We start from the raw sequence: 23,866 nt of genomic DNA on the forward strand, positions 1-23,866 counted from the left end.
GCACGGTACTGCGCGTGAAGGAGCACGCCTTCAGCGATCAGCTGCAGCTGTGTAACCTTAAGTCACTGCAAGTCGCAGTTGCTATGTCGCGCAGCACACGAAGGGGGTAGGAAATGGAGCATAATCGCATATGGCATAAGTTGATGACAAGAAGGCGCATACAATGTGTCGGCATCCACTAGGGGCTCGTAAAACTACAAGAGGGCGGACGCGTAGCAGTCCGATGCAGAAAATACACGGTTCTACCGAGATAAAGATACCAGAAAGCTCGTGAGTGTATGCGTGTGGTGGGGTCGTGAACAGATGGGGGATATACAAGGTTGCGCGATGGTACACGGTACATCCAATGCGTTGCGTGAAGAGAAATGCCAATGTGTTGAGTTGCGATGAGACGAGTCGAATGCGTATGCTGAGCCGGATGCTATGATGATGATGTTGGATGCGCGAATACTGTGACAAATGGGGAGAATGTGCCGATGCGAATGCGGATGCGGGGTGCGCTACAAATCCAATGCAGATGATAAGTTAGGTTACGAGTCGGGGGCCCGGAGTCCAGCCAGGAAAGAGAGTCACGATGAGGGCAGCACAGCGGCAAACAGCTTCCCCGGCGAGAACCAGTCGCGCGCGGACCGGAGCCGCTTGCGCCTCGGCTGCGCGTCCTCGGTGAGGGTAGTATGCGTCGGGTGGACGCCCCCCTCCTTCTCCGTGCGCACCGTCTGCATGTGCACGTGCGGCGTCGTGGGCGGGAGGCACATGTACGGCTGGGGCTCGGGCGACGCGGACGTCGATGCCGAGAGCACCCAGTTCGCGCTGCTGAACGTCTCCGGGGTGGAGTGCGCCTGGCGCGACTTGCCGCTGGCCCGTCCGGGGGAGCGCGAGTACGAGCGCCGCCTTGGGGGAGAGGTCGAGCGACGTGGGAACGCGAGACGGATGGGCTTCAGGAAGCTCGAGGTACGTGACTTCCTGTCGACGCGGGTGTGGGTCGCGATGGTCGTGCGGAGGGGGAGCGGCGGCGGGCCCGAGGCGATGATCGGCGAGAGCTTCTCCGGGATCGACCGCGGAGACGAAGACGTCGCGGACGTACGGAATGAGAACGCAGGCCAGGGCACGGACTCGGGCTGGGACGACGACTGCGCTGTTGTCGCGGTGACGGTGAAAAACGAGAACGCGGGCGTGTGGTTCGTGGACGTGCCGGCCTGTGGCGAGGGGTTGAGCCACGAGCACAGCCGCTGCCAGCTGAGGTCCGTCTCGTTCTGCTGCGCCGGTGCACGCGTGTTCTCTTCGCCGAGGTCCAGTCCGAGCACGGGAGACTCCGGGCGTGCAGAGTCGTGCGAGTCGTACGGGGTGTCGATGGTCGGGTATTCGTCCATGTCGTGATCCTCCGTCGCCGGCGTGATGATCATGCCGACATCCTCACGCGAGTCGCCGTACGGGTATGGCGACGCCTTCGCGGTCGGTATTGAGCTCGCCACGAGGGGCGAGTACATGTACCCGTCATGGTGCGGCGAGAGCGCAGACTCGAGCGCGGTGTGCATCGACGACGCCGTCGCAGACAGCATCGTGACGCTATTGTCGTAGTACTCGGGGCGGAAGCCGTCCGTGTTGACGGTGAGCACGAGCTTCGGGCGGCCCTGCTGCACCTGGCCCCAGTCACCGTTGGCGTGCGGGGTCACCGGCGGGGACGGGATGGAGGGCGAGGAAGACAAAACAGAGTACGCTGACGCGGGGCTGTGTCCGGGGGTCTGGAGGGCCTCGAAGAGCTTGGTGGTGGTATATACGGGCGAGTCGGGGCCGGGGGACATAGAGCGCGAGGCGGAGCCTGAGAGCGAGCGGGAAGCGGAGCGCGAGCGTGAGTACGCGGAGGCCCCGGCAGAGGCCCCCTCGGCATCGCGAGCACGGAAGGAGAACGAGTCGGACCAAGAGGAGTCCTTGGCAACCGAGCGTTCGCGGGCGAAGACCATATGGGAGTCAGAACCGTTGCTCCAGGCAGAAGCGAAGTCCTCCTGAGGTTCCTGCTCTGGAAGCTCGCGCGGCTCGGGCTCGGCCTCTGCGGACTCCTCGCTGTCGGGGTCTGCGCGAAGGCCCGCCTCCCAGGGACACCGCGCCATACTGTCCTCGAAGATCACGTCGGACGAGTAGAAGTTGTCGATCGCCTTGAGCGCGTGGCGCATCTCGCGGAGGGTGATGCGGTGCCTCCAGTCGACCTCGAGAGTGCGCGTGAGGAGGAGGTTGACCTCCGGGGAGATCGGCAGCACGGTCGGGAGGAAGTGGAGCGGGTCCTTGAGGTACGCCTGGAAAGTGCAGTCGTCTGCGGACGCCGACTTCCACGGGTTGCGGCCGGTGATGAGGTTGAGGAGGATGATGCCCAACGACCAGACGTCATTGAACAGAGGGGAGTAGCTCCGCGTGGGCGCAAAAACCCCGCCCTGACACTCTATTACGGCCGTGAGCCAAAAGAAACGTAACAAGGTAACCGACGGTAGCTTACCTGGACTCATGTGATACACGCTGCCCGTGCGGAACTCGGTGCTCATGCGCTCCGTGGTCGCGAGCCCAAAGTCAGTGATGGCGAGCCGCAGGCCGCCTTCGAAGCATAGGATATTCTCGGGCTTCAAGTCGCGATGATAGATATTGAGGGAGTGGCAGTACTCAACTGCGTCGAGCAGCTGAAGAAAGACCTCCTTGATAAGTGCGTTATTGCCCAGATAACGCCGTTGGTGCAGGATCTGAGTGAAAAGGTCGCCGTCGGAGCAGTAGTCCATCACGATGTACGTGTATTGGTAGTCCTCGATCACGCGGTGGAGGGTTACGACGTTCGGGTGGCCGGACGCAAGCTGGTGTAGCGCGATCTCACGCATGTGTAGTTGCCGCTGGCGTGCTGCGCTGCGCTTGTTGGAGTGGGGGAGGCACTTGACGGCGTACGACGTCGGATTTGACGAGAAGGTGTCGACTGCGCGGTAGACGATACCGTACCCACCGTACCCAAGGATCTCGACCAGCCGAAGCGAGCCATTGTCGATGATGGTCCCGAGAGGTGGGGGGACCGGCGAAGTCGGAGACTGTGATGAGGTGACCATGGCGGGCGAAGAGGGTGGCGAGGGGAGCGGGGAAGGCGGGGGGGAAGAGAGGAGTGGCGAGCGATGAGCTCGTAGCGTAGTGCTCGCAGAGCGGTGAGGAGGACCCGGGGCAGAGCGGAAGAGCGTCGCGCGAACCCTTTTAAGAGAGCTGGAGAACGTGACGGAGGGCCGGCACGGGCGTGTTTACCATGAGGCAGGACTGATCGCTGAGGTTCCACGGAGGCAGACGAGCGCTGTCCGATAGTGCTGAGAAGGGGAAGTCGCCGCAAGTCAGAAAGTTCCAAAATACGGCTGTTGATCCTGCCCGTCTGCGTGTTCCCGCCACGCAATGCAGCAGTGCAGGCGGTGTATGAACGGCTCGCGCAAGCGTGCGATCGATATGATTTGGCGGTCTAGGGAGCGCGGGTGCTCACACACTGTCGATGCCGAGATTCTGGCCTCCATTCCGGGGGGAACTGCGGTATCTTGGGGCGCAATTAGACACCGAAGAGCGAAGACAGGAAGGTCAGGAAACGGAGGAGTCGATAGGAGGAGCCAAAAGGGGACACTCACGACTGATCTCACGCAAGATCTCATCGGCTCTACATCGCAGATCTTAACCGCCCGTCTCTGATTGGTCCGAGTCGAGGGGTCCAGACGCACCTCTTCAGAGTGTCGGCGCGGATTTGGGGCTTAATCAAAGGGTCGGAGCCCAGAACAGGCTCAGATATACGCCTTCAATGTCGCAAGATGGGGTGGGGCACAGCGCAGGCGAGTGGGACTATCAAATCATTCTTGCAGGTCTGCAGTACCTCGGAGAATCCTTGGCCTCACGGTCGATGGTAGCCAGTGGTAGCCATATGGCTGTCAGGATCTATAACAATAATGAGCATGACATCGCATTCGGATACCTTGCATACGTGTTGCCCCTCAGTAGTACCTGCGCAGCTCCTTAGGTACCGTTGAGGAGCTGAACCGGTGTACCTGACCGTGACGCGTCTGTAATGGATCGACAGTTAATAGCTTCAGACCACGAATGAGAACACCACTGCTCATGCGCTCACCTAGTGTCATTCCGGTCGCGCATAATGACGTCTACCGTTCACTTTGGACCATAAGGGGTGTTGTTGCTTCCTCCATCCACACAACCGCTGGAGTCTGCACCAACGTAATAGCACGTGCCTATATGCTGAAGCCCTTCCGTCCAAGGCACATATTACTATGTGCGCAGAGAGATCAGCGCCAACGGGGTTCAGAAAGTCCACCCTGACCTGAGAATTGTGTCGGCGAAAGAAGCAATCCAGAAGGGGTCGAGGTAATGTCCGCCAAGCGCCTGATGCGTGCGTTTGGGGCCCACAACTCAACGGGCCAGGTATTGCACTGCCAAAGGCACGCAGTGGTCTTTCGAACGTTCCTGAAGCACCGATAGCAACACCAGGTGGATCCTCCGCATCCGGACCATGTTTAATGCAGAAGCTCCGAGGGCCTGCACGCGAGTGATAAGCTTCCTCGGAACGGCATGCGTACATCTGCGTTTGCATGCCACTCACCATGATCAGTCCCGCAGGCCCGCGGCAGGTCATGTCCGGGAATTGTCCGGACTTCGTTCCCGAGTAGCCGCACGGGCCTCCCAGGACCAAACGCCCTGCCTCGGAGGGCCCGCAGAAGTTCGGCCGCTGGGGCGGTGGCACCGATTGAGGGTGCAAACCATGTCTGAGAAGGCGGAGGCGACTTTGCGTGTGATACACCCACAAGACCGGCCGGAGCGGTCTGCTGGTGCACTCCAGGCGCTGTCGAGCGGTACACTCTTACACAGCGCACCGATATCCGAAGGCTGGGAGCACTTTTGGGGCCTGTGATGCAGCGTGTTAGCATACTATCAGGACAGTAAGCAATGAGGCGGGTCCGCTCACCGGTGACTGCTAGCACGCATGATGCGCATTGCGCGCCCTCTCACCGAGTCTCGCGCCCGACATGTGTTACGGGCGTTGTCGGATTCCGCCACAAGCTGGGTAAATCATTCAGAGCGTTCCTAGCGCACGTTCATGAGAGCGCAGAAGACAGGCTGGATATCTGCAGGCTGATACTGCCATTGAGGTGTACGATGCGTGTGGTTGGGAACCAAGACACGGTTCGTTCGCCGACGGCCGAGTCGCGATGCCGCCATGGGCGCTTCCACGACAGCTGCTTACTGCACGTGACTCTGCCGGCTTGACTTGCAATTAGCGCCTGTCTGGCGCCAACGCTGGCGGACTTGTGCTTTCTTGCGTTCATCTGGCTGTTCGACCTTGCTGGATGTTTTCTCTCTTGCAGAGCTCGTCGCGGTCATGCTGGGCTTCAAGATCTTTGGGGACTGCAAAGTCTTACCTTGGACAACACCGATATATCTCTAGCACACCACATCGACGTGCCGAACCCTCCGCACCGGAGACTTCTGCCAGTACGCCTACCAACCCCAAGGGCAAGGAAACGGACAAATCCCCAGCTTCGGATAAGCCGAAGCCCGACTCAGCAGACGCGCCTTTGCCGCTGCTACAGCGACCATTGGGATTGCGGGACAAACCTAAAGCGCGGGTTCAGACGTGGGAGGACACGAAGGAGAAGTTCCTTGACCAGGACAAGCGGCTGGAGGAACGCACGCATCTGTACGTTTTGACCGTTGACTACGTTGTCGGTGACCGCTCAACTACAATTCAACGTAGGGCGCGAGAGGCAACCCGAGGTTACTTCACGGACCTTAACGCGACGCGCAAACATGGCGGGAAGACATGGATCGCGCCAAAAGTCATGATCAGAGAAGACGTGAGTCAGACTTCTGCAGAGTAGAAGCAGAGCCCGTGGCCTACTGTGCTTTCGCTTGTTTGTACGAAAACCTGTTACTGAGCCGGCTTGACTAGAAAGCTCTGTACTTTCCCGATATATTCGGCACTGCACTCGTCGGAAAGGAGAAGGTGCACACAACAAATCTCCTGGCGGGAAAAGTGTCTGTCGTGACCCTTCTGACAACACGAATCTCCGAGGTGCGCTAAATAGCCCGGAGCATCTGTTTCAATGTCTAAACTTGAGGTCCATAAAGCTTCAAACAGCGCAATTTGTGGAACCAACGCATACGAGCTTTAGCGAACACCCGCTATACCAGCGCGTGCAGATAAACTTGCAGGGCAACCTCGTGAAGTCGTTCCTGGTCTCGCTCTTCGCGTCGGGCATCCGGAAAACGCTCCCCGAATCGTTATGGCCGACGTACCTCATTTCCAGCCAGAACATCGAGTATGTCACTCTGCCTCTGTTCCGCATTCTCGAAGTTTATGCATTCTTGTTCAGATATCTGCGAGAACCGCTCGGAATTGCCAACCGGCACGTTGGGTATGTGTACCTCGTCGACCCGAAGCTCAAGATTCGCTGGGCGGGCTGCGCGGACCCGAAGGCAGAAGAAATCGCCGCTCTGAGGACATGCACGAGCGTCCTCCTGGACCGGTCAACAAAGGCGCAGCTGCCGCCTGCGGACTCTGCCGGCACCGCGGAGGCGACGCAGAACTCGGCAGCAAAGTCGGAATAAACGGCGGCGTGTCTTGCCCGTCCGTTGCTGGACGCATTGGTTGGCCTCCCCCGTGTTTACTCGTAGACCCTACGGAATACACATCACTACACATACCGCTAGATACTCTAATGACCATGTTAGTGCTTGTGCTTGCCTTTGTGGTTTATTCGACTCCATCAAACAGGCAATCTGGATCTCACCGAGGAGGATCTCTCCGCGTTGAATGATCGAGATGCACTGCTGCAATAAACAGTTAGGCGCCCACAGCTGGCTCGCCTTCGCCTCTTGCCACAAACATCCATCCTCCGTCACAGGAGCGACCCTGCATCTTGGCTGCCTACCACCACCATCGGTCATTACTGTCTGCCTAGACGGCTTTAATACGCCTCCGCTGGCTCCAGGGCAAGCTTCGAATTACGTCTCGCTTCGCGTTCTATCACCACGCTGCTCCAAGTAGCCCGTCGGACTTCACTTGGGATCACTTATCTGCAGCGAACAAAGCATCTGCGCCCTCTGAACTGTAGACTGCGAATTGCCCTCCAGAGCTGGGGATGCCGCTCGCGCGAAGCTGGACCGCCCCGCCTACGCGGCGGGAGATCACCCTCCTGCTCTTCTCTCTGACGATCTTCGTGCTGTCATATAACCTCGAAGCCTCCCTTGGGATCGTTGGAGTCCACCCGCAGAAGCTTACATCGTCGTATCTGTCGAGTTTAGGTGAGTTCCGCGACCGTATGCACTCGGGTGTTTGAGGTTGCGCGGGCTGTGAAGAAAACATGGCGGTACATGCGAGGAAGCACCCAGGCAAACGTTGGGTCAGACCAGGTGGACGTGGGCAGTGCGTGACGCGTCGCTGCGTGGTTGGAACTGCTCTGAAGTCTGCGGTCTGTCCACCACGCTACTTGCACCTCCGGCCTGGCATGAATCAATATCTTCCGCATACAAGCAGACGGTTCTAACGCGTTCCATAGGGCTCGGCGCAAAAGACCCTGGATTTGACCTTGACGGGCGAAGACCCAAGGAATGGCGGGACGAACTCGAGAACCTCATCGCCGGCGACTGGGAATGGCGCGAGGGCGAGGTGTCCGGTGTGGCCCGCGGGTCTGCTGCCACATCCGGTTTGGGGCGGACAGGGATGATATACAACTTCGGCGGAGTCAAGAAGGTCTCGCGGAGTTCGCATCTCGAGGATAGGGGTGTCAGCTTGGATACAGGCGTGACGGTGAAGGACCAATTCATCAAGTGGGGCAAGGACGTGCCCGAGACGGCCGTCGTTGCGCATACACCAGGTCAGTTCGCCGCGTCAGGGTTGACAATTTAACTAAATGCGTTGTGGCCAGGATACACCGTTCTGGACAACGTCATCGCAGTGAATGGCACGCTGTTCGTGGTCGCGAACGACTGGACAAAGGTGCCGAAGCTGATGGATATCGCGTCGTCCTCGCTCGACGCGACAAAGCCCCCACGCGTGCAGGACTGGCACATACTGACCACGAACGACGCGGCGGATATGTTTGGGCCTTACGCAGCGAAGTAGGTCTCTTCACGTTCTGTGCCCGATCACCGAGCATATACTGACGCGCATCCTACTAGGATCCACGGCACGTCGTGGCTTGCGCTCGGCACGGCTGAGTCGCAAGACCCATACACGCTTCTCTCCTTGTTCCGCACACACGCCTCAGTCTCCTCGGGCGCGCCCTCTTCGTCATTCACTTCGTCATCTGGTCTGCACATCATTACCCCGCCATCCAGTTCCTCGCCCTCCGCCCCGTCAATTCCCGCGCCTCTGCGAATCATCTACCCGTACATTCCAACCTTCTCCTCTCCCAACGTCCCTCCTGGCCCAGGCGAGGATCCGAAGGCGCACCCGCCTCCACGGACGCGCGCGTATACAGGCACGCACCCGCTCCTCCCGAAAGTGGTGCTCCCTACGCTAGCGGCGTGGTACCAGGAGGACTGGCAGGACTTCGCGGACATGCACGTTCCCTTCCTCCTCGAGCGCGTCGTCATCGCCGATCGCGGGGCCGCGGAGCGTGGACGCGCATCCTGGATACCCGCTGCTGATGCTGCGCGAGTGGATGAGATGAGCAAGCGTGCACCGCCAACAGCGGAGAGCGCACCCGCGTGGGCAGCGCCGTTCATCGGACTCTCCGCTCCCGAGGCGTGGTGGACGCCAGTCCGCACCGCGCTCCTCCGCTACCTGCACCTCGCCGACTTTGCGGGCGCGGGCAGTGCGAGCTCGAGCAGCGGGTCGCTCTGGGGCCTGACCAAGAAGCAGCCCGCGCGGAAGCCGATCGTGTCGTACGTGTCGATGCAGGACGCTCCTGCGGGTTCGGGCCCGAGGCTATCTGGCGAGGACCACGAGCGACTCGTGCGTGGGCTCAAGGCGCTGGAGCAGCAGGGTGTACTGGGCGAGGTTCATGTGCTCAAGGGCAACGGGAGTGTGCCTGCGATGGAGTGGGCGGAGAGAATGAGCGCAATCGCGCGGTCAACGGTGAGCAACCTCGCAAGGCTTTCGTGGACGGTTCACTAACTGTCCTACAGATCCTCATGGGTCCGTACGGCTTCCAGCTCGCGGATGGCGTGTTCATGCGCTCTCCGCTCGGGATGTCGGCCGCGTCGACGTCAGGAAAGGCGCAGAAACAGGAAGACGCGCCGCAGCGACCACCGGCGCCATTGCTCATGGAGTTCTTCCCCCCGGGCACGTTCGTCCGCAGCCAGCAATACGCGATGCAGGCGCTCGACATCGACTACCAGGCGTGGTGGAACGGGCAGATATTCACCGGAAACAACCTACCAGATGTCGCCTCGCCGTTGCCAGCGCAGCAGGACGCACGCGTCGCCCTGGATGTGGACACCGTGTTGCGCACGGTACGCGAGCAGGCCCCGCGGAGGGTAGCATAGCACGTTGCGCATTGGATTCGGAACCCCCATTACCCCCACTATTCCATCCCATTCATTGCGATGAACGACCCTAGGAACACTCCGCCCGTAATTAGTGTCAGACATACATCAGAAGTGTCCCCCCTTTGGACTGTACATTCGGGTACCGCCAGAGCGTAGAGTAATCCGCGCCGTCGCGCGACATCCATAGCAGGAATAGATTTCAAGAAACGTCCTACCGCACAATCACGCTGACTCTTTGTATCCAGTGAGACGTCGACGGTATCGTATGCGTGTGTGTACACGAGCTTCCGCGGAGTCGGCTCCAGCTTGGAGGGCATGTCCACTCTCCAAGTGGTACTGGCTCCTACAGTGTCCGACGGTCTCTGCCATCATACTCGACGATCATATGCACATACTCTCGCTCGGTGAGGGGCTATGCGCATCATCTGTACGCATGGAGTACTAGTTCAAGGGGCAGGGTAGTCAACAAGACGAATCCCAGAGTATGACGATCGTAGCATGACGACTACACCGCGCCGCGCGTACCGCCTGGACGTACGAACTCGCGAACCTCTTCTTCGAGGTTCTGAGAGAGAACGCGGCTCAGTCTATGAATAATGCCACATGTAAGTATAGTCATATGCCCAAGGTTCAATGCAGAACGAACTGTTTTGCATGCCGGTGCTTACTAGAGCTGCACAAGCTCATCAGAGACGAGCACAACTGCTGGTGATGGCTCGAACAACCTGTGGTGTTTGCGGCGCAACATTAGAAAAAAAAACCTAATGGGCCATTTGTCAAGGGAAACTAAACCAAGATACGAACGTTCGTCCGCGTAGCATCGTACACCCCATGCGATACGGTGCACTTTCAGTCGCGCTAGCCCCGCAGACGTCGGGTTCGAGCGAGCGGCTGATATGTCGGAGTCCGGCCGATTGGCAGTAAATTGACACTAGCGGGGACTTCTCAGTCTCTCTTCGCCCGCGATAGGTTCTTTCGCGCTAGTTGGGCGGCGTAATCACCCGAGCCCGACTTCGGCTAGCTATCTGGACCGTCCTGCGCCTTCCTGCGCCCGTCTGAGGGATGCTTGCCGCGCGGAAATGTCATAAGATGGTCGCAGTATCACCGTGCATGATGTCAGAGGCAGCGGATGGTTTGAACCTTCAGCGAGTCTTCGAGCGAGCGGGGGCGTTTTATGCGCGCCGACTGGCGCTGAGGCTTTCAGCATTGCGGAGAACGATGAACTCGAGAACGGCCTCGAGCGAGGAGATGGAGGAGCACAGGAAAGAGGATGTGGTCAGAGAATGAATGATCCGGAGATTGAGGCCGAACGGATGCCGGATGGGGGCGGGGGGAGCGTGGGAGCGCGGAGAAGAGACAAGAAAGGGCGTCCAGGCCGGGCGCGTTCTCCTTGCACTCACCCCGTCTTGTCTCCTCGACGTCTATAGTCCTCGCCCGGTCCTCCCACCCCAGTCTCTCCTTTCATACGCCCCCCTACGCCCTCCACGCTCCTCCCCCCGACCCTCTGCAAACTCCTCCGCTTTTCTGCTTCGTTCTACGCCTATCACACCCACCATGGCTCACGAAGAGAAGCATACCGCGTCCAGCGAAGAGCACGTCCAAATGCTCGAGGTCCGCGAAGAGAAGGACCAGGGCGACCTTCTTCCATCTCCCGTGTCTGCTACTGCAGCGCGCGCGCCCGCCAGCAAGGCTAAGCTGTCCGCAACGATGATAATCCCTGTCTGGATTATCCTCAGTTCCGCCGTCATCATCTACAACAACCACTTGTACAACACCCTCCAGTTCCGCTACCCTGTGTTCCTTGTCACCTGGCATCTGACCTTCGCTGTGAGTAGCGCGCCTTCTCTTCTTGACGTGTACGATGGTCGCGGCGCAGCTCCCCGCGTGTGTCCAACGCTATCACTCTCGGGCGTTTAAACTCGCGCCAGGATTCGCCACAGGAACCGATCCCGCCTCAGGCAATAGTCGGCCTTGTGGCGTCCCAGGCGTGCTCGGCAGTCAACGCTAGCAGCGCCGCCGACGTACTCTACGTGGCCGTCTGGCTGCGCTCTATCTTGAGTTGCGGCACGGCGTTCAGGCGCAATCGCTTTCGCGCGCAAGTTCGCAACTGCGCACAGATGAATGTTGATCAGACATCTTCGCGATGACACTGCTGCGGGTGTTGTGGTCAGCGCGCGGCAAGGTAAACAGAGAACGAAGATAGCACGCTGTGGTTCGGCGTGCACGCAATTACATGAAGCCGCGACGTTCAGGTCCCACGCACATTTCATCACAATGGCCGCCTCCATGTACATCGCTCACACTTTTGCTTGCTCTAGGCTATTGGCACCCGCGTTCTGCAAAGAACAACACATCTCGTTGATGGCGCGAAGGACGTGAACATGAGCAAGGACATGTTCCTCCGGAGTATCCTCCCCATTGGTCTGCTTTTCAGCGGCTCGCTCATCCTCAGCAACACCGCGTACCTATACCTGTCTGTCGCATATATCCAGATGCTAAAGGTATGTTCCCTACCCCATCGCGTCTGCTTTGCAATGCTTATCACGATCTATTGCGTCAATTCGCAGGCGTTCACGCCAGTTGCGATCCTCTTGATCTCATGGACGTTCCGGATACAAGACCCCAGCAAGCGCCTCGCCGTGATCATCTTCATGATCTCTATGGGTGTCGCGCTCGCGTCCCACGGCGAGCTGCGCTTCAACCTCATCGGTTTCCTCACTCAGGCCGCCGCTGTCGGAGTAAGTTACCCTGTGCCCTCATCCGGGACCGTAAATGCTGACAAGTCGTGCGCATGGACAGTTTGAGGCATCGCGCCTGGTCATGATCGAGATCCTGCTGCACGGGTTGAAGATGAACCCGCTCGTGTCGCTGCACTACTACGCGCCCGTGTGTGCACTCATCAACCTCGCTGTGCTGCCGTTCACAGAGGGCCTCGCGCCATTCTACGAGCTCGCGCGCATCGGGTACGTCTTGCTCCCACTCACTTGATATATAACAAGTGCTGACGCGCGGCGCAGGCCGATGATCCTCATCTCAAACGCGGCGGTCGCGTTCCTGCTGAACATCGCGGCGGTGTTCCTCGTCAGCGCGGGCAGCGGGCTCGTGCTCACGCTCGCGGGCGTGTTCAAGGACATCCTGCTCATCACCGGCTCCGTGCTCATCTTCGGCGCGCAGATCACGCCCCTCCAGGTGCTCGGGTACTCGATCGCACTCGTCGGTCTCGTGTTGTACAAGACCGCGGGGAACAAGAGCAAGTGAGCTTGACCTCGGCGTGTTCTTGGTTGCTTGCAGGCGGGGCGCGTGCGCGTGGTCTAGAGCCGGACTTACCGGTGCAGGGTGTCGGCGAGGCGCGGATGTGGTACTGTACGTATTGTGGACTTCCATACTTAGTGTGATTAGAGTGCGAATACAGCCTACTTTAGACACCGGTACAAGGCGGACGGTCGCGCGTGTATGTCTCTCGTGCTATAGCAGTATTATCAGCCGGGTTCATGTTGCTTGAGCCGGGGGATGTTCACCGAGGTGGGCAAGTACGGGTTTGTTCGGGTTGATCCTCATCACGCTTGAGCTAACTTCGGGCGTTCCCAGGAAGTCACAACTTTCGTGAAGATTGAAATATTACAGAATCGCCAGCACGAAACAAGCATACAGTACATCCAAGCTCATGCATTCCCTCTATCGCCCTCCGGAGCTCATCGTACACCGTCGCGTTTATCGCGCTTGCCTTCTCTTCTGTTCTCTTCCCACACGGGCTGCTCACCCTCGAGCTCTACTCCTGCGCAGCCGCCGTGGGTGCCGCGCTATTCCAGGCCACGGGGGCAGGGGTCACAGTCACTATGCAACCATCGTCAGCTAATGCCCACCGAAAAGGAGAACGCAAAGGGACCGGGTACGCACTGGGAGCGACCGCGGACGCGGGTCCGGTGGGTGTGGGTCCGACGCGCTCGTGCGCGTGGTGCGCGAAGAGGCGGCCGGTGTAGCCCCCTGCACGGCGGGATGTGGGTCAGGTGCGTAGGCGTCGACATGAGTGAGGCGTGGACGTACCTCGCTTGTCAACCGCCATCGGGGCAGCAGACGTCGTGGTTGCGCACGCGATCAAGACCAGTGCAAGTACAAGGAGGGTGGTGAGGAGCGAGGAGTACATGACGCGTGAGTATCACTCGGGATGGTGTCGGTACGGCGGTTGGTGGTTGGCGGGCTGGCTAGAGGTGGTGTAGTGCGACGCCTACAAGATAACTCCTGCTCAATGTCAAGTTTAAGTATACCGTCGGTGAGGACTCACTGATTAAACTATCCTCGTCCATGACATCCACTCATTGTCAACCTGTCGTAGATCCCGCTGAGGGTGCGCGCGGAACTTGAAGCTTGAAGTCCTGCCCGCCCGCGAGCGAGAGAGCGCGGACGACGCTGGCAGCCTGCACCACCCCGCTCGTCCTCGTGTGCCGTGACACTGACAGGCTCCAAGCGTTACCTGCCACTGCCTGGACATCGCCGGCGGCGGACCCGAGCACGACACCATTGGCGGGCTCGTCCCGCGCCTCGTGGCTGCGCCTCGCGGAAGCGTGGCCTCGCGCCCGCCGTGAATGCGCCGGTCCGCCCCTTTTATAGCTGGACAGGCCTCGCGGCATCCTTCCGGAAGGCGGGCTCGTCTCCCTTGTCCTGTGTCGCGTCAAGTCGCGCAATACATGCCACCGTCGACGGTGCTGCGCCCGTTCATTTGCATAAAGACGGGGACTTCTGCTAACGCGTGGTGGCGGATAATTCTATTTAGAAACCCGGGGTACGCACAATAACCCGGGTTCCAAAAGATTACACGTAGAAACCCCTGTCCGAAGGTGTCAAACGCGGCCGGGCAACAGGCGCCCTTGGCCGCGCGGATCCCTACGCGCGAGCCCGCCGTCGTACGGAGGGCACACGCGATGCGCCGTCGGGGGACTCCAGAACATCTGGACGCTACGTGGTAATTCTGTAAATAATTGAGACGATTCCTGAACAGTTCGCGCAGCGCGCGGGACTCACATCGAGCCTCGCGCGCAGCATGAACTATATCAATGAAGTAGAAACTTGAAGATGCGCGTATTCCGAGAGACATATTTGGAATTATAATGCATTCACCTGCTCGCGACGAGTCGGATGTGCGTCGATCCATTGTTCAAGCCAGCTTCGTGACGCACGGCTGTGATCGAGATGTTTAGAACGTGGTGCGCGCCCGTATTCGTGTACGAAACAAGAGAGCCGCGCGCGCGCGCGCACGCACCTGCCGACCACGTCCCATTTGGGGTACGCATCACCCGGAGGTGCTCCGGTGCAGGCCGCGACGAAACCGGGTTTCCAAACTAGCAGAGGGGTTCCAAGGTGTACCCGGGGTTTCCAAATAGAATTATCCCGTGGTGGCCCTTCTTTCCGCGCACTGCGTGCTCATCGGGCCGCGTTGAACTCGTGCAGGACTGGTGAATGTCATCCACGCCTTCTCGCTCGTTCACCGTCTGACTCTATGCAGGAGAAGGTACAGGCGTGGTCAACCTCGAGGTTGTGATAGAGTGGGCTGCACAGCCACATAGTCGAATGGTGCGCATCGCGTGAGTGTGTGGTCCGCGTTTCGTGGTTTGTAGCTCATACACTTCCAGAGACCGGATACATGAATGCCGGGGTGATCCCCGACGCATCGGGTCCCATGCACGGACATTTCAGTCTACTATCGAAATTTGGCGGACCGAGCCTAGTCCTGCTGTTGGAGTCCAAGGTGCGTAGAACCACCTCTTCCATCAGTCGCATTGTCCACCCTCGTAGCGCCTTCAAGTTCATTGATGACATGACATCGGCTTGTCACAAGGGCAGCGAGGCTCGCCATGCGGTGATAAATGCTGCCCGACTGCGTAGTCGGATTTCCCGTTGTGGGCTTGATCTACCTGAGAACGGAATGTACTGAGTAGGGGCCGCGACAGCATCCAGCTTGACATCATCGAATGGACGCGAGATGCGATGAGGTTCCACCTCGAAGCTTTTCCATAATGCTACTTCCCCACTACTTCTGGAAGGCAGTGCTATGCATGAGTTGAGTACGAAAAAGTTTTGCCTCTATGTCACTGGCACTTGTAATAGCTCACTCTGTTCCGAGCGTTCGCCTCCTCCCCCGAGCATCCGACGCTCTCCGCTGCTCTCCGCCGCTCATCGACACCATGTTCACTAATCGCATGAACTCGACCTCCTCGCCGACGCTCAGATATCTTGTCATCTGGCTCACCTTCCTCGCCGCCGCGAACATGCTGATCATCCTTGGCCTGATCCGCGCCTTCACGGGCCTCATTCCCCCCGAGAAGGAGTACAGTGAGCCACAAGCTTCGCTCCCCTGCGTCTGTGCCGTAACTGATCCTTTCGGCGTATTGCAGCCTACGTCGGGAACGACTTCCCCGCGCAACTCCCGCTCGAGCTTCCTCCCGCCGCGCTCGTCCTCTCCTCCGACACCACCCACTTCTCCCTGTTCGCCGACGACGACTGGGGCACACTCTTTCCGCTCTCCGACGGCTTCACCACGCTCCGCGCACCCGGGTCTCCGAACGCGCGCGGGCGGACGTTCCTAGTCTCGATGGTGCACCAGCTGCACTGCCTGGACGTCCTCCGCGTCGCGTTCGTGACGAACCGCACCGGGGCGGCGCACCACGTCGAGCACTGCCTGCGGTACCTGCGCCAGACGGTGCTCTGCCACGCGGACACGACGCTCGAGCCGGACGAGCCGGGGGTGCGCGATGGACGGTGGGAGCATGCGGCGAGCGGGGTCGGCGCGGTGCATCGGTGCAGGGACTGGACGGTGCTGCGGAGGTGGTTGGACGAACATCCGGCGGAGCCTATCGAGACAACCACGTAGGCTAGTGGATAGAGACCTTGTGGCGAATGTGAAAGCTTTACCGCCGTGGTGGCCGGCGAGTCTGGACGCTGCGCGCCTCACAGCGCTCGCAGCATCTATAGTATGTAGGTAACCGGCCTTTTACGCAAGAACGGCGTTCCAAGATACCACTGCTATGCCTCATTCACGTGCGTGCGCGCCGAGACGTGGAATTCGGGGCGTACCCCAAGCCGACAACCTGATCACGGACGCAACGTACATATATTCTGCATCGCGAGATCCAGTGCGCCCTCGTGGTGCTCCGTCGGGTAATCGGTGGGCCGTACTAGGGCAGCGCTTCCCGAGCAGCTCCCGAGGGACTTCAACCTCCCGGTTCGATTTGCCATACTGATACCTGCCGTAGAAGTTACCAGGATGTCACCGGCGGCATTCAAACTGTATTCAGCTTCTGTCGTGGCTCGACGGACGCACCTGCAGCTGGCAGCGCCCGCAAGGTGCGTCAAGAGCCGTGCTGTTGATAATGCCGAGACCCTCGCGCTCTTCTGCGTCAGCCCCCGGACGCTGATTTCCCGCCCCAGGTGCGTACCCTCGCCAAGATAATGTAGGAGAGTAATCGTTGATGCATTGATGGCGCGGCGCGACAGACAGCATGTCAGGGTACACCATCCTCAGGTCAGACGATCCCGACGCGCACCTCGCCGACGACCCCAAAGGCGAGTCGAGCCTGGCGTTGCCTTTGCCCGGGGGAGTGTCCACCACGCACCAGTATCCACCGAAGAGCGGCGGCATGTTCCTTCTGAAGATGGGCGTCGCCATGCTCCTGCTCGTAAACCTACTCGTATGGGTCTTCGCGATCACACGGCTCCGCTGCGTCGCGGGGGTCATCGCGGGCTCGCTGGAAACGATCGACACTCGTCTGTTGCCCCGGCCGGATTCACTCGGCGGCTTGTTGCTCGCGACGGAGGAGACGTCGGCCGGTCGTTGATACATGATGGGCGACGGCGGATGGGGGTCCGGTGGGGGGTTGTTCGTGAACGAAGAGGGGGATTTCAATGGATGCTGATATATGGTCTGGGATCCGAACGGCCGTTGGAAGTTAAGGGCGTGGTCTGACGGGCTCGCAAATGTGGTGGCGGTAGAAGTAGAGTGGTAGTCCAGCACCGTTGTAGCGATGTGTAACTGTCCCGTCCATTTCAGCAGCAAAGTCGTGCGTTGTGTCCTGTAAATTCTCATCAGCGCGTCTGTCTCGAAGGTGTCCCAAAGTCACACAAGAAGATAGAGCAAGCAGAACGAGATGCATTGAACGCGAGGTAACAAGCTACAAGGTGCACATACAAAAGGAATCCATCAGACATACGCCCGGCTCGCTGGTTAGCGCTCCAAGCCACTCCGAAGAGGGCGAGCAGACACGATCCAAACGTCCTCGAGACCGCCGAAGCGGCCGTGTTCTCGGTTATACGAGCGGGCGCGGAAGTCATCGGCTGGATAAGAAGGATGCGGCATGTGTAAACATGCGAGACTCGAGTTAGTACCTATAAAATAGATCCTAGCTGAGTATGTTCTAAGGAAATAACATAGCACGGTCGCAATCTTTTATACGGCGGTGAGTTCAGGGCAGGCAGCAGGTAGTATTTTTCCATATCGGGACAGAGGTCGACGGGCGCCTCGTGCCCCAACGCTCGTCTTCGCGCAGTTCGCAAGACTCCTCAGCAACCATCGTCACGACAGTGCATACAGGGACACTTCAATTCACTCAAAAGGCCGGCTGCGGCTGCCCATTCGTTAAAATCCCAGCCGGCATGCTTGTGCTGGTTAGCGACACGACATGTTGGTAACAACTCCTGTGAGACCGTCTAAGTTTCGGACTGCCAGTGCTCGGTCCCTGCGTCGTCCCACCTGTAGTCGTTGTGCGAAGCTAACGCGTTCGGCCTCTCGACACTATTGTATGCGTATATATGCAGGTAAGCCTGCGAATTCATACCTTATCCTTATTTTGACGCCGTGGTCACTTAGGGATTAGCGTGAAACGACGCATGGGCCTTACCCAGCTGTCCGCGTCATCGTGGCCATCACGTACCCCGTACACTTCAGTCCCACGGACATATCTACCTCTGAGAAGGGTGAGGAAATCCGCGAGTGAGATTACAACCGATATCAAGGTAAAGGGATGCGAGACGAGGTGGGGCATGCATAAATCCGAACGGTCCACGACCCTGCCCGTACCCATGTCAATCAATTCCGAGACCAGCGATTTTCAACGCACTACCTGTACCGGCCATCGCTCAAGGGTCCCTCAAGTCATCTCGAGTACGTGTATGACGGTATGTTGGCATCTTCGCCCGCTCGCATTGGCTGACCTGTAAGTAGGACATGCATGGTCTATCAGTCTCAAGGTCTAAATTTTTCCCGCGACTGACAGCTCGTGCTTTATAGGTCCGTGCACGCCGGGGCCCGGTGCTCTGGTGGACATGGCCTCTCGCTTTGGCCTGTCGGATGGAGCCGCACGCCCGTGCCGAAAATCGTGCATTTCAGGACAAAGAATGCGTGGCCGGCTGAGATGCTACGGTGCCCCTCCCAGGCACCGCGGAGCAGCGTCAATGCGCACTCGTCGGCCTCTGATGCGCCACACCCTAGGCATCCAGTCGCCCCGCTGCTTTTCGCCAGACGGAATTCGGTGCGTCCTCCGCTACGAACAGCCACCCCTTGAACACCGATTCTGACCTTACAATGCTGCTATGTCTATGAGTTTTCAGAGCTCTCACAGACCGGTCGACTGTCGCCCTCGCGTGCCGAGAAATTGGGGAACGAGGAACAATGCGCGCACCGAGAAAACGGGTTCACGTCTCAGGCGGAGCCGCGTCGCGGCACCTAGACACCCCGCCCCCTCGCCGCTTGGGCTTTTGAGAGCTAGCTCCCTGCTTTGACTGGAGTCGTCAAAGCAGCCCGGTCATTGCTCGCTTATAAGCGAGAGCAGGAGGTGTTTTTGCTTTCTCCATCCGCTTCTCTTCCCACCACTCCTAACGTCACGGTGCCTCCATCGGATCCCTCCTTCCTAAAGCGAAACTTCCATCGCCATTCCCCTCGACGACCCCTACCCGCTCACCCGAGTTTATGCCCAAACGACGGGATCCCAACGTCCTTCGACGCCCTCCGAACGCGTTCATGCTCTACCGCACGGACAAGCAAAAACTTATGCAAGAAGAAGGTCGGGGAAACTCGCAGGTTAACTTCTCAAAAGAGATCGGCTCTATGTGGACGAACGAGGACGCACGCGTAAAGGCCGAATATCAGGCACGCCACGACGAGCTGATGGCGCGGTACCGTGTGAAGCTGAAGGAGCAGCAGGCCGCGCAGAAGGCCGTGCAGACAGCGGCCGCGCACGAGGAACAGTCTTCTGGCTCGTCGTCCGCGCAGACGAGCTCTGGCCCCAACACGCCGTCCTCCGCGTCCGGCCAGCCCTCGGACGCGCCGTTCCAGCGCGCGAAGGACGACAAGGGCCCACTCACGCCGGAGTTGTATAAGGTGCGTTCCTCTTTCATCCCCGGCCCTACTCTGCTAATCGCACCGCTTTTCGCCGCCGCTAGATCCTCGTAAGAGAAGAGCAGCAGCGGGTCGCCTACATGGCCGAGCGGATGTTCCACCTCTCGAGCCAGGCTCATGCAGCCCAGAACACGATGGGCTTCACGATGCAGCACCCACCTCCGCAACAGTCTCCTGTTCGTCAACAGCCTGGCCGGGCTGCAGCCATGTACCCGCCTGGCCACCCGTACGCTCGTGCGCCCGCGCCTGCGCCCCAGCCTCAGCCTCAGCCGCAACCGCAGCCAGAGCCCCTGGTGCAACAATACGGCAAAATTCACCAGGCGGCCCCGCTGCCCGAAGATAGCGCCTACGCGGCGTTCCAAGCACAAATGAAAGAATATTGGGGGGAATCATTCCAGGGTCCCCTCCTGGAGGAGGAAGATAAGTCGCTCGCCGTGCCCGATGAGCAGCCGGGGGAGCCTGGTCTGAAGAGCGGCGAGCCTAGGACCGTCCCGAAGTCTGTCCCTGTCAAGCAGTCTGTGGGAGCGTCTGGCAAGCAGGTGGAGCAGCTCGGAGGACGCGCGCCCGCTACTTCCAGGCCTGGTTCTTCCAGGCCTACTCCTTCCCAATCCGCTCCTCCCCGGCTCAACGCTGCCCAGCCCAACGCTCCGCTGTCCGCGCCAGGAAAACTCCATCGGTCCCCCCGTCACAACGTCGCACACGCTCCTCCAGTACAGCCCATGCAACGGCGCATGCCTATTCCCCAGCCCCAGCTCACGCGGCTGCAGATGCCCGTTCCCCAGCCCCAGCCCATGCAATGGCACATCCCCGCTCCCCGGCACCAGCACCAGCACTCCCAACCCCCCATGCAGCCCCCGCGCTGGAACACCGAGCTGGGCCAGCTGAACTCGGGCTACATCGACTTCACGAAGTTGCCGCCGATGAGGGATGAGCACGGGAATATCAAGCTGCCGCCGTCAAAGCTGCTGCTTGATCACGCCTATCGACGCCAGTTCGGTCCTGGGTTCGTGTTCCCTGCCAATGGGCCGCCCGTGCCCATACCTATGCCTATGCATATGCACACACGGCGTGCGCAGCAGTGGTTGGCTGGGGGGCGGCCCCCGGCACCTGCACCTGTACCTGTGATGACCGCTGCGATTCCGGCCCCGGGGTGGAACAGGATGCCCGCGCCGTCCCGTGGGATGCAGGCGCCGCCGGTGCCGTTCAACCGTGGCGTGAAGCGCAAGTTCGAAGACACGCGCGACGCTGCACCATCCAGCGCTGCCCCGGCGAGCCGCTCTTTCCAACCCGGCTCTACACTCGAGAACTCGCGTCGGTCGGCTGCGACGGCCTTGCTGGACGACGCGCCTTACGCCATCGATTCGGGGTCTTGGGCCGTATCGTTGAGATCCCCATCCAGCTTGCAAGGTCCCGCACAGCAGTCAGCGCCAGCCCCGGCGAACGCAGGCCAGGCCTCATCTTCCGGCGGTCAGCGCGTTGGCGAGGGGGAACGCCCGCCCCTCGGCAGCGCGGCGCGACCGATCCCCGTCGTGGACGCGCCTTCGACCTTGGGCTACGATCCTCTCGAGGCGCTTCGGGAGGACGCCGTTTGGCCTGAGGATTTGTCGACCAACGAGGCTCGGGAGGCGCTGCTCGACTCTTGGTTCGAGTTCTCGCCGAAAGCCTGATTGGACGCCTTCGAGCTCACTATCCATAGATGTTTCGCCCCTGCCTGCTAGTTTCCCGCCCCCCCTGTGAACTTTTCCTCCAGCTCCGCTCTCGTTTCATCCCGTACATTCCTCTGCCCTTTCTCGTACCCTGCGACTGCTTTCTCTCGTATCATCTCTTTCCGTAGATATGTTCTCCAATATGCCCAACCCCTCCCTATGATGTCTTCCTTCCCTGTATCGTGTCATCTCCATCTCCACTATGCAATCTATGTTTCCCATGCCGACAGCAAACGTCGAGAAGACCAAACGTGGCTTCAAATTGTAAGCTCTTAAGTCTACATCGCACACTGACATTCACAGACTCGGTGAAAATATCACTCGGCCCACGGGATCATGGATAGGAAACAGCATATATTCCTCGCGGAAGATACAATGCAGCAAACAACAATGTATAGCATGGAATCCATCAGACATACGCCCGGCTCGCTGGTTCGCGCTCCAAGCCACTCCGAAGAGGGCGAGCAGACACGATCCAAACGTCCTCGAGACCGCGGAAGCGGCCATGTTCTCGGTTATACGAGCGGGCGCGGAAGTCATCGGCTGGATAAGAAGGATGTGGCATGTGTAAACATGCGAGACTCGAGTTAGTACCTATAAAATAGATCCTAGCTGAGTATGTTCTAGGGAAACAGCCATGCAGAGTCGCGAATTTTTATACGGCGGTGAGTTCAGGGCAGGTCGCGATTTCTTCCATATTGGGTAAGTTGGCCACGTGGGCGGTCGTTCGTCCAAGACCGAGAACATCGGAAAGCTCTCTCTTCCTTTACCACCACCTCCGCGAGCGCAAGCTCTTCAAAGACTCTTCGTCACGGCGTGGAATTCCCACAGAAATCATGAAAACCTCGCCACTATCTCGAATATCATATGGCAAGGTAACGTAGGAATACCCAGCTTTGACATCAGCAAGCGGCCATTGTTGTGCTTGGTTATGCCATGTGCAGTGTCGCACGGTGTGCCGTCGCTTTTGCCGACTCGGGTAGGCTTTGGACAGCATAGACCGTGCTCAGTATTGTGCTCAGTGGCGGCCTGTCCTATCTATGCGTACTAAGTGTATGTATCGCGTCTACGCGCGCCCTGACCTCGTCATATCCACATGCATGTCGCCAGAAAATGGTAGGTCAGCTCTTCACCCTAACGACAAGACTGCCACTAATGGCCACTCTTTTTTTGCGTAGGACTCACCTCCGGGCGACAGAGCCGACCAACGGCGGCGTCTGCATCTGCGGGAAACAGAAGACAACGCTGAGGAGATAGTTCAACAGCTTAGACCAAGCTGTCTGCCGACACTACTCACCGCTTGGATTGCTCGCATCCCACGCATCTCTTGGACCACGCATGTACACGCTGGAGCTGTCAGTACATAAGGCCGGAAAGAAATCGTCAGGTCCGCATCCTTTTCACCCCCGGCGTCCAGACACCACTGTCTCTTTGCGGCGCTACCCTTTCATCTGTCATTCTCCCTCGCTCGCCCAATCGTGGACTGCTGGCATGTCCGACTCTCCGAGCCCAGACTCACCGCACATCTCCCGTCCCCCCAATTCGTTCTTCCTATATCGCATAGACAAGAATAAGGAGATGAAGGAGACGAAGACGAACTCCGGCCCCCAGTCGCAGATATCCAAGGCGATTGCCCAGCGGTGGCATCGGGAGCCCCTTTCAGTGAAGATCGAGTACAAAAAGCGCGCCGACGCTGCTAAGGAGCGACATGCTCAACTACACCCTCACTACCGGTACAAGGCCGGGAAGAAGAAGGTCAAGTCTGACGCCCATCCCGCATACAGAAAGATCGGGCCACAGACTACGCAGCTTGGGGTGCCGCTGGACGACTACCCCTCGGTGTTCTTCCCTCAAAATGGAGGCTTGCCGGTCGCCGGTCCTTCAGGGTACACCAGTCTCGGACCGAGCGCATCATCGCACAACCTACGTCCTCGAAAAGGCACGTCGTATGTTCAACCCAATTCAGAGCAGGGCATCCCGAACGATATGTCGATGGAGGAATACCGGGTACGTCGACGATATGTCCTCGTCGACGTCTTCTCCTGAACGTGTTTTTCCCCCCGCGCCATCAGAACCTGCTGGTGACCCATCAGCTGCATCAGCAGTATACCGCGACGCGCGCATACGCCGAACAAGCGTGGCATGTGTTGCGCGACCACCTCCTTCGGACGACGACTCAATTCCACTCTGGGCCGCCCAACAACTATGCGCAGGCTGCCCAGCACGCAATGCTGACGCAGATGCAGCACATGCCGCTGCGCTCGCCGTTCCCCATGAA

At 59.2% G+C, this 23,866-nt stretch overlaps 8 protein-coding genes across 8 annotated transcripts; 6 read left to right on the forward strand and 2 right to left on the reverse strand.

Annotated features, from left to right (window-relative positions):
• Positions 1-288: 288 nt before the first annotated feature.
• TRAVEDRAFT_74036 (kinase-like protein) lies at positions 289-3,463 on the reverse strand. Its single transcript, XM_008044128.1, has 2 exons — positions 2,489-3,463; positions 289-2,434 (listed from the first exon to the last, which is right to left on the reverse strand). The coding sequence occupies exons 1-2, from the start codon at positions 3,075-3,077 to the stop codon at positions 570-572; spliced, it is 2,454 nt and encodes an 817-aa protein (XP_008042319.1). The 5' UTR covers positions 3,078-3,463; the 3' UTR covers positions 289-569.
• A 1,856-nt stretch (positions 3,464-5,319) lies between these two features.
• On the forward strand, positions 5,320-6,748 carry TRAVEDRAFT_30952 (uncharacterized protein). The gene is made up of 5 exons (XM_008043616.1): positions 5,320-5,701; positions 5,759-5,858; positions 5,954-6,076; positions 6,133-6,323; positions 6,378-6,748. Exons 1-5 carry the CDS (start codon positions 5,352-5,354, stop codon positions 6,610-6,612), a joined length of 999 nt encoding a protein of 332 aa, XP_008041807.1. The 5' UTR covers positions 5,320-5,351; the 3' UTR covers positions 6,613-6,748.
• A 149-nt stretch (positions 6,749-6,897) lies between these two features.
• On the forward strand, positions 6,898-9,715 carry TRAVEDRAFT_66440 (uncharacterized protein). The gene is made up of 5 exons (XM_008044129.1): positions 6,898-7,308; positions 7,563-7,880; positions 7,932-8,124; positions 8,185-9,085; positions 9,136-9,715. Exons 1-5 carry the CDS (start codon positions 7,146-7,148, stop codon positions 9,493-9,495), a joined length of 1,935 nt encoding a protein of 644 aa, XP_008042320.1. The 5' UTR covers positions 6,898-7,145; the 3' UTR covers positions 9,496-9,715.
• A 1,337-nt stretch (positions 9,716-11,052) lies between these two features.
• Positions 11,053-12,756, forward strand: TRAVEDRAFT_39448 (TPT-domain-containing protein; the record flags this gene model as incomplete). The annotated part of the gene is made up of 5 exons (XM_008043668.1): positions 11,053-11,325; positions 11,817-11,999; positions 12,066-12,236; positions 12,298-12,461; positions 12,516-12,756. The coding sequence occupies 5 exons, from the start codon at positions 11,053-11,055 to the stop codon at positions 12,754-12,756; spliced, it is 1,032 nt and encodes a 343-aa protein (XP_008041859.1).
• Positions 12,757-13,267: 511 nt separating this feature from the next.
• TRAVEDRAFT_51191 (uncharacterized protein) lies at positions 13,268-13,642 on the reverse strand (the record flags this gene model as incomplete). The annotated part of the gene is made up of 3 exons (XM_008043822.1): positions 13,268-13,332; positions 13,396-13,482; positions 13,543-13,642. 3 exons carry the CDS (start codon positions 13,640-13,642, stop codon positions 13,268-13,270), a joined length of 252 nt encoding a protein of 83 aa, XP_008042013.1.
• Positions 13,643-15,677: 2,035 nt separating this feature from the next.
• On the forward strand, positions 15,678-17,327 carry TRAVEDRAFT_22853 (uncharacterized protein; the record flags this gene model as incomplete). The annotated part of the gene is made up of 5 exons (XM_008043546.1): positions 15,678-15,825; positions 15,888-16,359; positions 16,746-16,836; positions 16,894-16,920; positions 17,109-17,327. 5 exons carry the CDS (start codon positions 15,678-15,680, stop codon positions 17,325-17,327), a joined length of 957 nt encoding a protein of 318 aa, XP_008041737.1.
• A 2,126-nt stretch (positions 17,328-19,453) lies between these two features.
• Positions 19,454-21,549, forward strand: TRAVEDRAFT_51194 (uncharacterized protein; the record flags this gene model as incomplete). The annotated part of the gene is made up of 2 exons (XM_008043823.1): positions 19,454-19,864; positions 19,927-21,549. 2 exons carry the CDS (start codon positions 19,454-19,456, stop codon positions 21,547-21,549), a joined length of 2,034 nt encoding a protein of 677 aa, XP_008042014.1.
• Positions 21,550-23,118: 1,569 nt separating this feature from the next.
• TRAVEDRAFT_102775 (uncharacterized protein) lies at positions 23,119-23,349 on the forward strand (the record flags this gene model as incomplete). The annotated part of the gene is made up of 1 exon (XM_008044130.1): positions 23,119-23,349. A coding segment is annotated over one exon (231 nt), but the record flags the coding sequence as incomplete, so codon positions are not given.
• Positions 23,350-23,866: the final 517 nt, after the last annotated feature.

Source organism: Trametes versicolor (genome assembly GCF_000271585.1).
Source record: "Trametes versicolor FP-101664 SS1 unplaced genomic scaffold TRAVEscaffold_10, whole genome shotgun sequence".
NCBI lineage: Eukaryota > Fungi > Basidiomycota > Agaricomycetes > Polyporales > Polyporaceae > Trametes > Trametes versicolor.

Coding starts and splice junctions, on each gene's coding strand:
- TRAVEDRAFT_74036 (XM_008044128.1), bottom strand. CDS start 3,077: ATGGTCACCTCATCACAGTCTCCGACTTCGCCGGTCCCCCCACCTCTC. Junction 2,435..2,488: donor CGTGTATCACATGAGTCCAG/GTAAGCTACCGT, acceptor CGGCCGTAATAG/AGTGTCAGGGCGGGGTTTTT.
- TRAVEDRAFT_66440 (XM_008044129.1), top strand. CDS start 7,146: ATGCCGCTCGCGCGAAGCTGGACCGCCCCGCCTACGCGGCGGGAGATC. Junction 8,125..8,184: donor TTTGGGCCTTACGCAGCGAA/GTAGGTCTCTTC, acceptor GCATCCTACTAG/GATCCACGGCACGTCGTGGC. Junction 9,086..9,135: donor GCGCAATCGCGCGGTCAACG/GTGAGCAACCTC, acceptor ACTGTCCTACAG/ATCCTCATGGGTCCGTACGG.
- TRAVEDRAFT_30952 (XM_008043616.1), top strand. CDS start 5,352: ATGTTTTCTCTCTTGCAGAGCTCGTCGCGGTCATGCTGGGCTTCAAGA. Junction 5,859..5,953: donor AAGTCATGATCAGAGAAGAC/GTGAGTCAGACT, acceptor CGGCTTGACTAG/AAAGCTCTGTACTTTCCCGA. Junction 6,077..6,132: donor TGACAACACGAATCTCCGAG/GTGCGCTAAATA, acceptor AGGTCCATAAAG/CTTCAAACAGCGCAATTTGT.